Source organism: Camellia sinensis, chromosome 2 (genome assembly GCF_055761805.1).
Source record: "Camellia sinensis isolate YWXY chromosome 2, ASM5576180v1, whole genome shotgun sequence".
Lineage (NCBI taxonomy): Eukaryota > Viridiplantae > Streptophyta > Magnoliopsida > Ericales > Theaceae > Camellia > Camellia sinensis.
In genome coordinates this window covers 214,819,656-214,833,540 of record NC_138962.1, presented here as the reverse complement: position 1 = coordinate 214,833,540, position 13,885 = coordinate 214,819,656, and the positions used below count along the sequence as shown (strand labels likewise).

The 13,885-nt window shown below is 32.0% G+C and overlaps 1 protein-coding gene across 15 annotated transcripts in view; it reads right to left on the bottom strand.

The window, feature by feature from the left end:
* Positions 1-6,240: 6,240 nt before the first annotated feature.
* The window catches only part of LOC114302472 (4-hydroxy-tetrahydrodipicolinate synthase, chloroplastic-like), a 52,027-nt gene continuing 44,382 nt past the window's right edge, over positions 6,241-13,885 (bottom strand). For 2 of the 15 annotated variants that reach the window (XM_082916945.1, XM_082916942.1), the window contains exons 2-5: positions 13,191-13,241; positions 10,825-10,953; positions 8,665-8,748; positions 6,241-7,484 (exon numbers count right to left, since the gene is read on the bottom strand). In XM_082916945.1, coding sequence (XP_082773071.1) covers positions 6,557-7,484; positions 8,665-8,748; positions 10,825-10,946 — 1,134 coding nt within the window. In that variant the 5' untranslated portion in view covers positions 10,947-10,953; positions 13,191-13,241 and the 3' untranslated portion in view covers positions 6,241-6,556. Of the gene's footprint in view, positions 7,485-8,664; positions 8,749-10,824; positions 10,954-13,190; positions 13,242-13,373; positions 13,721-13,885 lie in introns of those variants that run through there. The other 13 variants (XM_082916948.1, XM_082916941.1, XM_082916955.1 and 10 more) reach the window with 11 other exon arrangements.

Here is a 13,885-nt window from a genome sequence, read left to right as displayed (position 1 = left end):
TTGATAGATTTGATTTTTTGCATGCATAGTTATTATTATCTGATCGACTTAATTTTTTACAGAAATAATCTATTAAATAAATTTTAAAATATGAATAATTTAAATTTTCAAAACGGAACCTAAAAGTGAATTTATAAAGCTCAACAATACCTTACCAGTCTGATGAAAGACCGAAAAGAAACCATACCCTTTGGATAAATTGTAGTGTACTTAGCTCCTTTGAAGTATATAGAGCAAATACAAATGACCCTATAATTTTAACATAATTATATTAGTTATTTTTTTATTGGGATAAATTAAAAACACACTTATTGATATTTGGTTAAATTACGAATTATTTCTTATAGTTTTGAAATTTATATCTTACCCCTTGAAGTTTCTTATTTCGTAATAAATTATCTCTTTTATTAATAAATTATCAAATCAATTAATAATATTTAATCATGTCATAAATATATTTCAATTAATAATTTAATTAATTTTATTATTATATAAGAAAATAGTTAGAAATTTTATTTTTTTTCAATTAATTCTATTAAACAAAAAATTCTAATAATGAGGTATTTGTAATTTTCTAAACCACAGGGGGCAATTCGTATTTTAAGTAAATCTCAAGAAAAATGGCAAAGTCAAAAAATTAAATCATAGAGGACACGTATTAATTACAACTTCAAAAATATTTACAAAAATATTTCACATAAACTTTTATGATTGATTTCGAGAAATATCAAAAAAAATTAATGTTATTTGTAAATTATAACTAATGTATCATGGGCAATACAAAAATGGACATAGATATAAGCCTTAAAATAAATTATATAATAATAAAGTAATTTTTTTTGTACAAAATTTGATTAAAAATTCAATATAATGGAGATACAACGTTATCATTGACATGTGATATAACCAACCAATAATAAAAAAATACATAAAGATTAAATCTCACATGTCAAACGTAACTAACAATTTAATAAATTCATATTTTCATAGTGAGATTAATCATATTTCCATATCAATAATGATGGATATCACCGTCATATTGAAAATTTTTCATAAAATTTCACATATAATAATATGACTTTTCATAATTTCTTTATTTTCAACCAAAACAATAATTATTGCTCTCATAATAATTTAAAAACTCCTATTGACAGTTCAATTTAAATAATATTTTTATATATTTTTTTATTTGAAATACTTTCTTTAAAAATATAAAGGGTAAATTACACTGACACTCCTGAGGTTTGGTCTAATTACATTCCACCCCTGATATTCTAAAAATTACATTTTTACTCCTGTGATTAATAGTCTCATTTCACAAACCCCTTTCTTATATAAAAGATAACTTCTATTAGAAAAAAAAAAAAAAAAAAAAAAAAAAAAGAAGAAGAAGAAGAAGAAATTACATTGAAAAAAAAAAATAAAGCAAAGCAAAGGAAAAAAAAAAAAAAAAAAAGCAAAGCAAAAAAAAGAGAGAGTGCGTGAGTTTCATATTTTCGTTTCGTCTAAATAATTACAATGACAAGGGAATTAGTATAATTTCTCAAACGTCAAGAAGTGATATATATTAAACACAAATCTTAGAAGGTGTAAATGTAATTTACGTAAAAATAAAATCTTAAAAAAATTCCAAAACTGAGGGGACGCGTCGTCCCTCTATACATCCATCCATGATCAAGAGATGTATTTGCAATTCATTCTTTTATTAAAATAAATTATAAATTATAAATATACTCCTAAATTTTACTTAAAATATGAATTATTCTCTATAATTTTAAAAACTACATTCCACCTATTGAAGTTCTTAATTTCATAACAAATATCATCTTTTATTGAAGACAAGAGAAAGAGAAAGAGGGAGCCATATATTGAAGATAGCTTCAGTGACTCAAGCCTTTTTAGATCTCCTCAATGCCAGACTTTTTCACTCTATTAACCAGTTTTACGTTCCGTTATTTTTTATGATTATATGATTTCTGGTTTCTTTGCAAGAGTTCGATGTTTTGCAAGTTGCAGTCGTGAAGTTTCTGCGTTTGGGTTTGGACTATGACTAGTTTAGGGTTTTTTGTCGGTGTCGTCTTTACGTGTCTGTTTTAGCCATAGTTTTTTCAGTTTTCTTTCTTTAGAGTTTGGGATATTGTTGTACGATGGATAACTGTGTTTACGTTCACTTATTAATGCAGTTTACCTTTCTTCCAAACCAAAAAAAAATCTTTTATTAATAAATCTTTAACTCAATTAATAGTTTTTAATAATATTATAAATATATTTTAATTAAAAATTCCATAATTTTATTATTTTATCGGATAGAAGTTAAAAAATTTATTTTTTTTATATAAAAATTTATGACAATGGGATATTTGTAATCTTTCAAGGGCAATTTGTATTTTAAGTAAATTTCAAGAAATGTATTTATAATTTACCCTAAAATTAAAGTAATTGAAACTAATGCAAATAATGCAAAATCACAAAAATAAATAAAGAAAAATATATATTTCAGTATAAAAAAATATGACATCATTATTTTTTATTTATATGACTAACAAATTATTGATAAAAAATTATGCTAAACGCTATGTGAATTAAAATTTTAAGATAGGTTAATATAATAATGTCAAAATTGTAAAAATTATTGTAGTTTCTCCAGACTACAAGAGAGGCTAGTGTAATTAATCCCAATTTTTTTTTTGTAAGACTGTGCATATGGTTTTTGTTTAATTTTTATTTGGATAAATTATACTAACATTTTTTAAGATTTGGAAAAAGTATTGTAAACTTTCTAAGATTGACAAAATTAAATCAATTTTTTTAAAAAAAAAAATTGATTTGCAAAACACTTAATTTCATTTTTATTAATAATTCAATAGTCATATGAATAAAACAAAAAAATTGATATTATTATCCTTTTTACACTGAAATATATATTTTATCTTATTTATTTTTGTGTCTTTACTCTATTTACATTAGTTTTGATTTCTTTAACTTTATTAAAAATATGACCAATATAATTATGTTAAAATTGTAAAACTTATTTTATTTTCTCTAAATCTCGAAGGAGGTCAATATAATTTATCTATTTTATTTTGAAAAATTCTTAATGCAAATAATTTGATAAATTGGATATAATCCTCTCACACTTAAGGTGGGATCCATCAAATATATAGGTCTCACTTTATATGATAAAATTGTCTGAAATTTTATACGCATAAAAAAACTATTTTACTTTAGGCAAATTATACAAATATTTATTAAAATCTGATAAAAATATAATAAGTCTCACAACTTTGATGTAATTACGCGTTCTACTTTTTTAATTATCTTACAATAATGGTAAACATAAATGAATTTACTGGATATTGTAAAATTATCATTTTGCCCTTCTTAATCTTTATGAAATTACTTAACATAAACAACACAGACCTTGCTTAAACTATAATTTTGATATAATTACACCTACTTTCTTTAAATTTTAAATTCACATGACAAATTGATCAATATCATTAATGTTTGTTGATCTTATGCAAGGAATTTCAAAAGAGAAAGTGAAAGAAAAGATAGATGAAATATAAATAAAATATATTAACATTTCATCTAATTTTATACATCTTTTCTTTTTTCCCTTTTCAAATTCATTCCAAAATTTCTAAACATCCCTTTTTCCTTTCCCTTTCCAAATCTCTTCTCAAATCCCCAACTAAACACAGTGTGAAGATATTCACAAAAAACCCACTTTTTTTTGTTTTTTGTTACGGGAAAATCCTCTCTACCCTCCCGCAGGCCCAAGGATCACCAGGGTGTCCTGTTAGCCGTTCCGAGCAAGGAGACTATAACCTGAGATCTTGCCCCGACCTTCCAAGACAAGTTCCGCCAGGGTGTCCTGTTAGCCATTCCCAGCGATGAGACTATAACTTGAGAACTTGCCCCGACCTTCCAAGACAAACTTCGCTTAAGTCAGGACTCGCACAGCGGGGGAGTATTGAACCCACACTAAGTGCTGATTAAACAACTTGAGGTCCAACCTCCTAACCAACTGTGCTTCGCCCAGGAGATTGGCCCAAGAGGAAAGGAATTGAACACATGACTTTGGGACTTAAACCCCAAATCTTAACCACAATGCCACCCACCCTTGGGTTCAAAAAAACCCACCTTACTCCTATTCTCTCCATAAAACAAGCTAGTTTGTTTTCCAAGTCTTTTTCAGCCACGGCATCAAGATATTCACAAAAAACCCACCTTCCTCTTCCTATTCTCTCCATAAAACAAGTTTGTTTTCCAAGTCTTTTTCAGCCACCACAGCACAGAGCCCTTTGAGCCAATTGGTTCAAACTCGTCCTCATCTTTTTCTATCTTTTTCATCTCTTTGCAAGGTGTCGCTATTGTGGCTGGCGTTTTCGTGGGTGGTTGTTTGTTGTGTCTGTTTGTGGTTCTTTGATATGTTGTATTTATTACTATGTTCTATCAATATATTGACCTTTAATTTCCTTTCTAAAAAAAATTGTGTCACAAAATGAATATTCCCAATTTGTTCATCTCCAATAATATCCATTTAATAAAACAACTTGTGCACATACAGAACTAACCAAAATCTGCAAAACTGTAGATTCTACCAATATTCAAATAAATATGGGGGGTAAAAAATTAAGGCAAAAAAAACCTTTTCACACAATCTACCCCACGACCTGGCAACTGGGCAAGGCATGTAATGGACCTTTCCAATTAATGATATATATATATATATATATTTTTCCCAATTGCTCCCAAAAATAAAATAAAAATAAATAAATAAATAAAAATAAACAAGACTACTAGAAATTAAAATATTGAATTGAAAGTGTACATTGGTGGCATTAATCATAGTTTATCCTCAAACATGTGAAAGGGATTTATTGTAAGCCTCCGTTCAAGAAGTGAGTTGACTTTTTAATTTTTTAATTTTTTTAACTATTTTAGTCTCAAACATGTGAAAGAGATTTGTTGTAAGCCTCCATTTAGAAAGTGAGTTGGCTTTTTAACTTTGACTTTTTTAGCTATTTTAACCTGAGCTAAAAAGCTTAGTTTAGAAAAAACTTTTTGACTTGTTGACTTTTTTGACTATTTTAACGTGAACTGAAAAGCTTAATTTGAAAAAGACTTTTTAAGTTTTTGACTTTTTTAACTATTTTAACCTGGACTAAAAAGCTTAATTTGGAAAAGACTAATTGATTTTTTGACTTTTTTTTGTAAGAGAAGAGTGTAATGATTATGAATTAGATGTAATGTTTTGTTTATTGTGACTAAAATAACCTATTCTGCCTTTTGTGACTATTTTAGCCACAAACCAACTATCCAAACAACACCTTAGCCTTGTACCACTTCGTTAAAGATGTTACTAAGGCCCCGTTTGGAGACTTACTTTTTTAGTCAAAAAGCTAAAAAGTTACTTTTTTAGCCAAAAAGCCAACAACTCATACTAAAAAGTCAAAAATTCTCTTTTCTCTCTACTTTTTACACATCTTTTCGTAATTAATCAAAAAATCATCCCAAACATATAAATTTTTTTTACTTACTTTTTTAACCAAATAGCCAAAAAATTACTAAATTAGCATGTTCCCAAACGAGGCCTAAATCTTAAAAAAATATAATTGTGCCATGTGCAAAGCGCGAAAAGGGCACAGAACACGCAGTTGTGTCCTGTTCTCTCTATACGTCTACACTACCTGAAAAACTATATAGGTCTAAGCAAGACTGTCAAAGGCAAAGGGAAAATATATCATAAAAATTAATTTTTCCTAAAAATTAATTAGTCTTTCATTTGACTAAAACTAACAATTAATTTTTACTAACTTATTTGTCTTTTTCTAAAGTTTTTCTTAATCAAACTGGAAAAGTCAACACCCAAAGAAGAAACACAAAAAAGTACTCTCTCTCTCTCTCACACACACACACACGCACACACACACGCACAATGAAAGTTCCCTCCAACCAAACCAACAAAGGGGGTGTTTGAGAGAAAAAAAATAGCCAAATTTAAACTAAAAATCACAAAAAGACAAAATAAGCTAAAATAGTTAATAAGACAAAATATCACATCAAACCCATAATCATTTCACTTTTTCTCTCACAAACATCACATCCAACAACAAAAAAATCCAATCATCTTCCCAAACACAAAAATTTTAACCTACTTAAAATAATCAAAAACTAAAATAGCCTACTAAAATAACCACTTCCCAAACGAGACCAAAAAGACAACTGCTATAGTTTATGATAAAAGTCTGCATCTCCAACAACTAACTACCAAGTTAAAAAACATTGATTATTGTCTAATAGGACAAACTCAAAAAATAAAAAGGTTAATTCCACTAAAATCCCTACAATTATTAGTGAATATTCCATTACCCTCCTCATCCATTAAAACAATTCATATTAACCCCTCAATTATAAAAACCGTAAAAATGACTACTTCTGTTGAAGAAAGAGTTTATAGATGAGGAGGGTGAATTGACATTGGCTACTAATTAAAGGAGTCTCAATATAATTAACCCAAAAATAAATACAAACCAAACTTTCCTCAAACCTAGTACCTACCCACCAAAATAAAGTCATCATCATCAAGAACCTGAACATCCTTTTCACCTACGAAATTCTCCCTCCCAATTTCCTTCACTAAATTCACAAATTCTACCCTCTTTGCCAAAGGAAGTTGTACATGAGGTAGCCGGAAAACCGGCCTCACAACCCCGAGTTGAGCGAGTGCGGTGTTTAATCCGATGGGATTAGGCTCATGGAACAGCCACTCAATTAAAGGCATGAGTCGTGCATTCAAAGAAGGGTTTTCGCCCTCAAACATGAGTTGTCGCATCAAACCTGGAATCAAATTGCTAGCGACAGATACCACTCCAGTAGCACCACGGCTCCATCTTGAATCGTGGCACAGATCATCATTCCCACTCCACACCACAATTCCATTTTTTGTATACTGTTCTACCCGGTCGTGTCCAACACACTCTTTCACACCCGCCAAATTAGGACTCTGTGACACGGTGTGAATCACACGTGGGGGAATATCTTGGCCAGTTCTTGAGGGAGCATTGTATAAAATAGAAGGGCCCATGGGGAGAACGCTTCCAAAGTGAGCAACCAAACCTTCCAACGAGGTTTTTCCATAGTACGGATTGATGTGAAGAGCAGCGTGCATTCCGACGGCAAAACCTTGTTCGGTTGCGCGGATTGCTTCCCGTGTCGAGTTACTTCCAGTGTTGCCAATAACCTTGATTGATACACCAAAACAGTTGACCGTGTGACCGATGAGCGTTATGTGCTCATCCCAACTCATCAATTGACCTTCACCAGTTGTGCCGCCTACAATCACACCTTCGGCCCCATGTTCAATCTGCATGTTCACCAAGTCATCGTACGCTTTGAGATCAAACCTGCCATCTGGTAAATATGGTGTTTTAATGGCAGTAATTAATCTAAGAGACTTTATGTCCTCGGTAGATGTCCTGCATACAAATGAAAAGTATATAACCATCTATTGTACCAAACTTGCAAACCAAATATCAAACAACTTCTATGAAGTGCATTCAATAGAAATCCATTGAAAGTTCTGATATTTACCCTACCACTAATAATATAAAATTACAACAATGATTTATCCCACTAATTTGGGAGCACTAATTGACCACTAATGATGTGGAAATTCAAAAAAAAAAAGAAAAAAAAAAACATCACATCAATAAGTGAGACCCACCAATTAGTGCTCTCCTAGTGCTCTTAAATTAGTGGTCTCAAACATTTTTCATAAAATTATATAACAATCAATCAGACTCTATTCAAGTGTTGAAATTGATTTTGAACAAGCACACAAGATCATTATGATAAAAATCCAACATGCAAAATTGTTGAGTAGGAAATTTCCTTAATCATTTGTGTGTAATTTCCTATGGCATTTGAACACGATGCATAGACCTCTATGGTGGAGCTATCACCACATGTGCAAAACGATATCTAACAAGACCAATGGGTTGACCAATGGGTTGGCCAAGTGGATGAGGCGCTCCCTTACCAGTCGTGATGGTTGGGTTCAAGTCTCACCGTTGTGCAATGCTACTTCCCCTTCCCCTATTTCTCTCCTACCGATTGCAAAAAAAAAAAATGCGAACGCATCATCATCATATAAAACCTGAAACAAAGTGAGCAGTGCCAATTGCTATGTCCTAATACAATAGATTTATTCCTGCAGGGATGGGGAGCAGGGATGCAAAAGAGAATCACTGTAACAAAATAAAATAAATAAAAAGCACAGCCACTCTTGAGTGAACTTTTTAAAAATAATAATACCAAAATAACAAGAAAAATGAAAAAAGGCACACAAAAAATTTAGAAGCTCCTCCATTCCAATATGAAAATTTGCATAATCATATTCAGACAATATTTAGCTTCAGCTTTAATATCAAATTTAGTATCAAAACGGAGCCAGAGACAATCTGTGCATGCATGTTAAAAACTGAAAGTCTCATACTAAACTTTATTTTTGTTTTATTATCTGTGGGCCCACAGGACCAACCAGCCCACAGGATGGGCTCACAACACACCCTCTTCCCCTTCCCCCAAGGGTACTCAAACACTACCCTTCCCAATGGGAAGGGAAAGGAGATAAGTCAGCTTTAGCTTATAGGTTACCTGTTTTTAACCTCCAAGCTACGCATAGGGAGATGAAAATTAGGGATTATGGCTGCTTGTGAAGACCTCCAACCTCCATTCCTCCTGCATAGTAGCAAAAGAAAATTACATTAGTGTAGCCCACAAGGCAAAAGAAATAATTGTTGCAAAAAGAACCACAAGTATCTATTTCAGAATTGTCAGTAGCTAATCTTTGACTTGTAAACAACCCTAAAACTTCATCCAAGATATCCAAAATAATACACAACAAAGAAATGACTCTTGATCCAATAAATAAATAAAGTCAACCCTACTAATCTGAGATGCATCCATTTAGCAGCCCTAAACTGGGAAAAAACTTCAATGCAACAGTGATATACAGATGACGTAGTATCACCATCCAATAACATCTCAGTAGGCATATGTAGCAAGCTAAAAGTAGGGGTTCATCCCTCCCATATAGGGTTTATTGTTTGTTGGTGATACCACGTCAACAGTATCACCATTACATTGACGTTTTACTCCCTAAACTGAGGAAACTCTAAATTCTAGCTCCATTTTGGGCATCCTCACCCACCAAGACAAAAAGATCTGAAAATCATGGTAGCAACAAACATAAGTCGAGATGAGTGTAATGACTGGGTATTTCTTTTAATGTAATTATCGTATTTTTCCCGAGCTTGTTGTGTTAATTACTTTGCACACATGTGAGTTGGTTGGCACTTAAATTAATCTTCATTTGCTAGTGTTGTACATGTCTTGATTAGCATTGCACAACAACAGTTTTGTTCTGCTCAATTTGGAAAGCTTCACAAATAGTGGTACTGAATGTCTAAGCTTATCAACGATGGTTTCGACAAAAATTTGAAATAAAATAGGAGGCTTGTGAATGTTATGTGAGGTTTAAAGGTTGTGTTCCTAAATAGTAAGATAAAGTCGATGCAAACAAGAAGCAACCATTTGGATAGCAGCATAAAATAGTGTTCTACAAATTCACATCTTAAAAATTCAATGTCTTGTTGTGTTCAAGCTATAATAGCAAAAATCTTTAGCTTGACATTTTAACAATCAACTCATGCATGCTTTATCCATTTTTTTTTTTTTTTTTTTGAACAGCAACAACGCAATTATATTGAAACAAAAGATGACCACAAGGCGAGGACAAGAAGTCCTCATACAATGGCAAGAACTCAAAGCTAAAAACATTGAAAAAACGAAAAAACTTTCCACCACTAAGTCTGGCAAAGAGCAGCCCAATCCCTAGAGATCAAAAACAAAGGGATATTCTTGAAAGGGGGGAGACACATTAGCCCATACTGAGGCCAGATGCCTCAGCCTATCCCACATAGCTTCCTCTTCTGATTCCTTCTTATTAAAAATCTTTTCATTTCTTTCCAACCAAATGGTCCAAAAAATAGAGAAGACGATGCAAGACCACAATATTTTAGCCTTCCTATTGCATCCAAACCCACCATAGAAAACTAACAGCATATGCATGCACATCCACAGACAACCCAGCGAGCATTACAAAGACCAAAAAGACGCTGCTATAATGCAAGAGCCACAAAGTAGTGTAGAATAAATGATCCAGCGATTCACATCCCTCTTACACATTACACGCCATTGAGGACCAAGAGAATGATTGGACCTTCTCCTTTGGAGAAGATCATTGGTCATGACACTTCCATGAGCTAAGGACCACATGAAAAACTTCAATTTATGAGGAACAACTGCTTTCCAAATTTTTTATGAAACGGAAACAAAGGAATAGAAGGAACATCAATAATTCTATCAAACATAGATTTACATAAGAAAACCCCCAAAGAATTGATGTTCCATATACCCTCTTATCCCTTAATTGAGGCACCATAGAGATCCCATCAGGCAATGACAACAAAGAAACCAACTCAAGTGACTCCCCATCACTTGGATTCCCAATGAAATCGAAGTTCCAGGAAATTGGTGCCATATTAGAACACGCCATCAACGCATTTTTATAAAAATGTGAGTTCCAGATGCTTCACAAGAATCAAATTAAACATCTAACAACTGTAAAGCCATTGATGGACTTGATAATATAGCTCAGATAAAATTAGATAATAGCTAGAAAAAATAGCTGAGCAACCGAAATCAAAATATTTCCAAATCGAAATATTAAAACAGGCTAATAAAGAGACACACATAGCAAAATCTGAAAACCTTTTTGAGGATGTAGGATCCATTCCCTCCGGTATGCAGCCAATCGACCTCAAATATTGTGAGTTTGTGGTATGAAGCTTCCCATGAAGCAGAATCTGAGCCATCTTTCACCTTTACAAGCATATGAATAAAATGCCTCATTCATTTCTCAATATAATCACTCTAAAATAATCAACCAAAAAAAAACAATATGATATGTTTCCAACAAAATCATGAGCATTTGAACTCAAATAGTAACCCAAAATAGACACAGAAGCTAGTGGAAACATAAACTAGTAGACAATGCAATCATTGACCAAAACCCAAAAAGAATATTAAAAAAAACAAATAAAAAAAACTATAGATGATTCCAATACTTAAAGGGCATGTTTGATTAGTAGGATTATAACATAGGATTGGGGGTTGTTAGTCCATGAACTCACAATCCCATGTTTGATTGTAAATTTTATTAACCAGATTACATGTACGGCGGGCATTCAATCCAACGAAATTGGCGCATTTTTAATATTGAGAGGGGGTTGGGATCATAATTTCAAGTATGAAAAAAAAAATACATAATAAATGGTTATCTCACTAATTTAATTGGATAACTAATCCTATACTAATTCATGGGATTATTAATCCTTTCACTATTAATCAAACAAGGCCAAAAGACCCAGCTTATTCCATCTAATAGTTGACAATGCTTTTCCAATATCATCAACCAAAAACTGAAAAGCAATAAAAAAAAATAACTATATAGACACAGAAACAAAACACAAAATAATCTTAAACATATATATCACATGATTAGCCTTATCATAAAATATACAGTTTCACTCATATTATGCTGAACCCATAGAACTACACACCAATCATTAAGGCCGTGTTTGGTTCATGGATTTGGATAGGGATTTGAAAAATGAAAGGAAAAAGGTAAGTAAAATGTGAATGAAATATAACTACATTTCACACACTTTCACACACATTTTCCTTTTCTTTTTCTCTTTCCAAATCACTTCTCAAACCCATGAACCAAACAAGGCCTAAAAAAAAAATACAATTTTACTTAGATTGTGCCTAACCAACTATAAAGACTACCTTAGATCTGTTTGAGTTTGCAATATAAAGCTTCCCATGAAGCATAATCTGAGCCATCTTTCACCTTTACAAGCACATGAATAAAATGCCTGCTATTTATATCATTTTATTAAAAATATTATTTATTTTATTTTATTATTTATTAGATATGGTTAGTGGTAGGGGTCACGGCAGTGTTTTAAAAGGCGCGCGCCTAAGCCCGAGGCGCAGCCTTGCGCTTTGAACAGGTTAAGGTGAGGTGCAATACGCAAGGCAAAGCTTAGGTGTTGAGGCGAGGGCTTTTATTTGAGGCACGAGGCGTGGGTTTCATGAGCTTTGCCTATTTTTTTACTCCAACTATTGATTAAGTGCTTTTTTTGTGCGCATACCCATAGGGAATCAAAACTCTTCAATATAAAATGACCAAACGTGGTCAAAAGAGAGCAGAAAGAGATAAAAGATTGAATGTTATACTTTATATCTTTTATTAGATATTATATTTCTAATTTTTAGAAGATTGAATGTTATATTTAAAAATTATCTGAAATGATTATGATTTTTGAAATTATATATATATAGATATATATATTTGTTATGGTGAAAGGTTTGCCTATTTTATAATTTTGTTTTCCTGCTACTAGTTGCGCATCGATTTGGTGAGGCACGCGCCTCGCCTCACGCCTTGCACTTAGGCTATGGGAGACCTTATTGTCTCGGTGCACCTAGAGCCTTTTAAAATACTGGGTCATGGGATAGTGGATTAGTGGGTAGTTTTCCTACCTTATAGGCTCATGGTTTAGTGGGTTGTAGTTTTGGTGTATATAAACCATCTCTATTAATGAAATAAGAGGAGAAGAATATTATCAGAAGTCTTCATTTGTGAAGAACAAGAGGTCAGGTTCTCCTCAATGTGAGCCACCAAGAGGTCTTCCCTCTCAAAGTGGATCTTTCTCCCCTATTTCTTTTGTTTTTTATTTTTGTTAATTTTGTTAACAAGAAAATATGTAACATTGCCTCACTCGTTTCTCAATATAATCACTCTAAAATGATCAACCCCCCAAAAAAACCATACGACATGTTTCAAACAAAATCATGAAAATTTGAACTCAACTAGTAACCCAAAACGACACAAAATCATTGCTACAGCTTTATAGTACCATCATCCACAAACCCAAAGCTACAATTTTAATAGCATAAACACAAACCATGTAGACAATGCTTTCAATATCATTGACCAAAAACCCAAAAGAATATATAAATATATATATATAGATGATTCCAGCACTTACAAACCCAATTTATTCAATCTAATAGTAGACAATGCTTCCGACACCATCAACCTAAAAAAAAAAAAAAAAACAATAACTATAAAACACATAAAATAATCTTAAACATAGGCCCATCAAAAATAAAAATACAATTTTTATAGTTTTATGCTATGTTACATGGACCCTTCAAAATAAGTCAAATACCCGTATCAAACACCCGACACTCGGAGAAAGGTGCGGGATATGTGTATGGTGCTTTCCACTGGACACTTCTCATATATTTGTATTTAACAGATAATTCACCTTAGAGACTTGTTTGATCGTTGGGGACTTTGCTTTCTACAGAGGCGGATCGAGTCTGAGAAAGTGACACTAGTACTTATCTATCTTGATAGGGTTTTTATTTTTCAAAAATATATTATTATTTATGGACTCTCTAAATTCTCGCATCTCTATCAGCCACATGTCCAAACTCAGATCCAATGACTCACATACATTTGTACTCTTAAAATTCAGCCACGTGCCCAAAATCAGATCCAGTGATTGGCAGAAGAAACACATAAACACAGGCAAACACATTTTTTTGTAGTGTACAAAAAAATTGTGTGTTAAATAGTCAAAAAAAAAAAAACACATCATTCACATACTGGATTATCTTTTAAATAATCAAAACACATGATTCACAATATATATATATTGATTCAGATAAAGAAGAG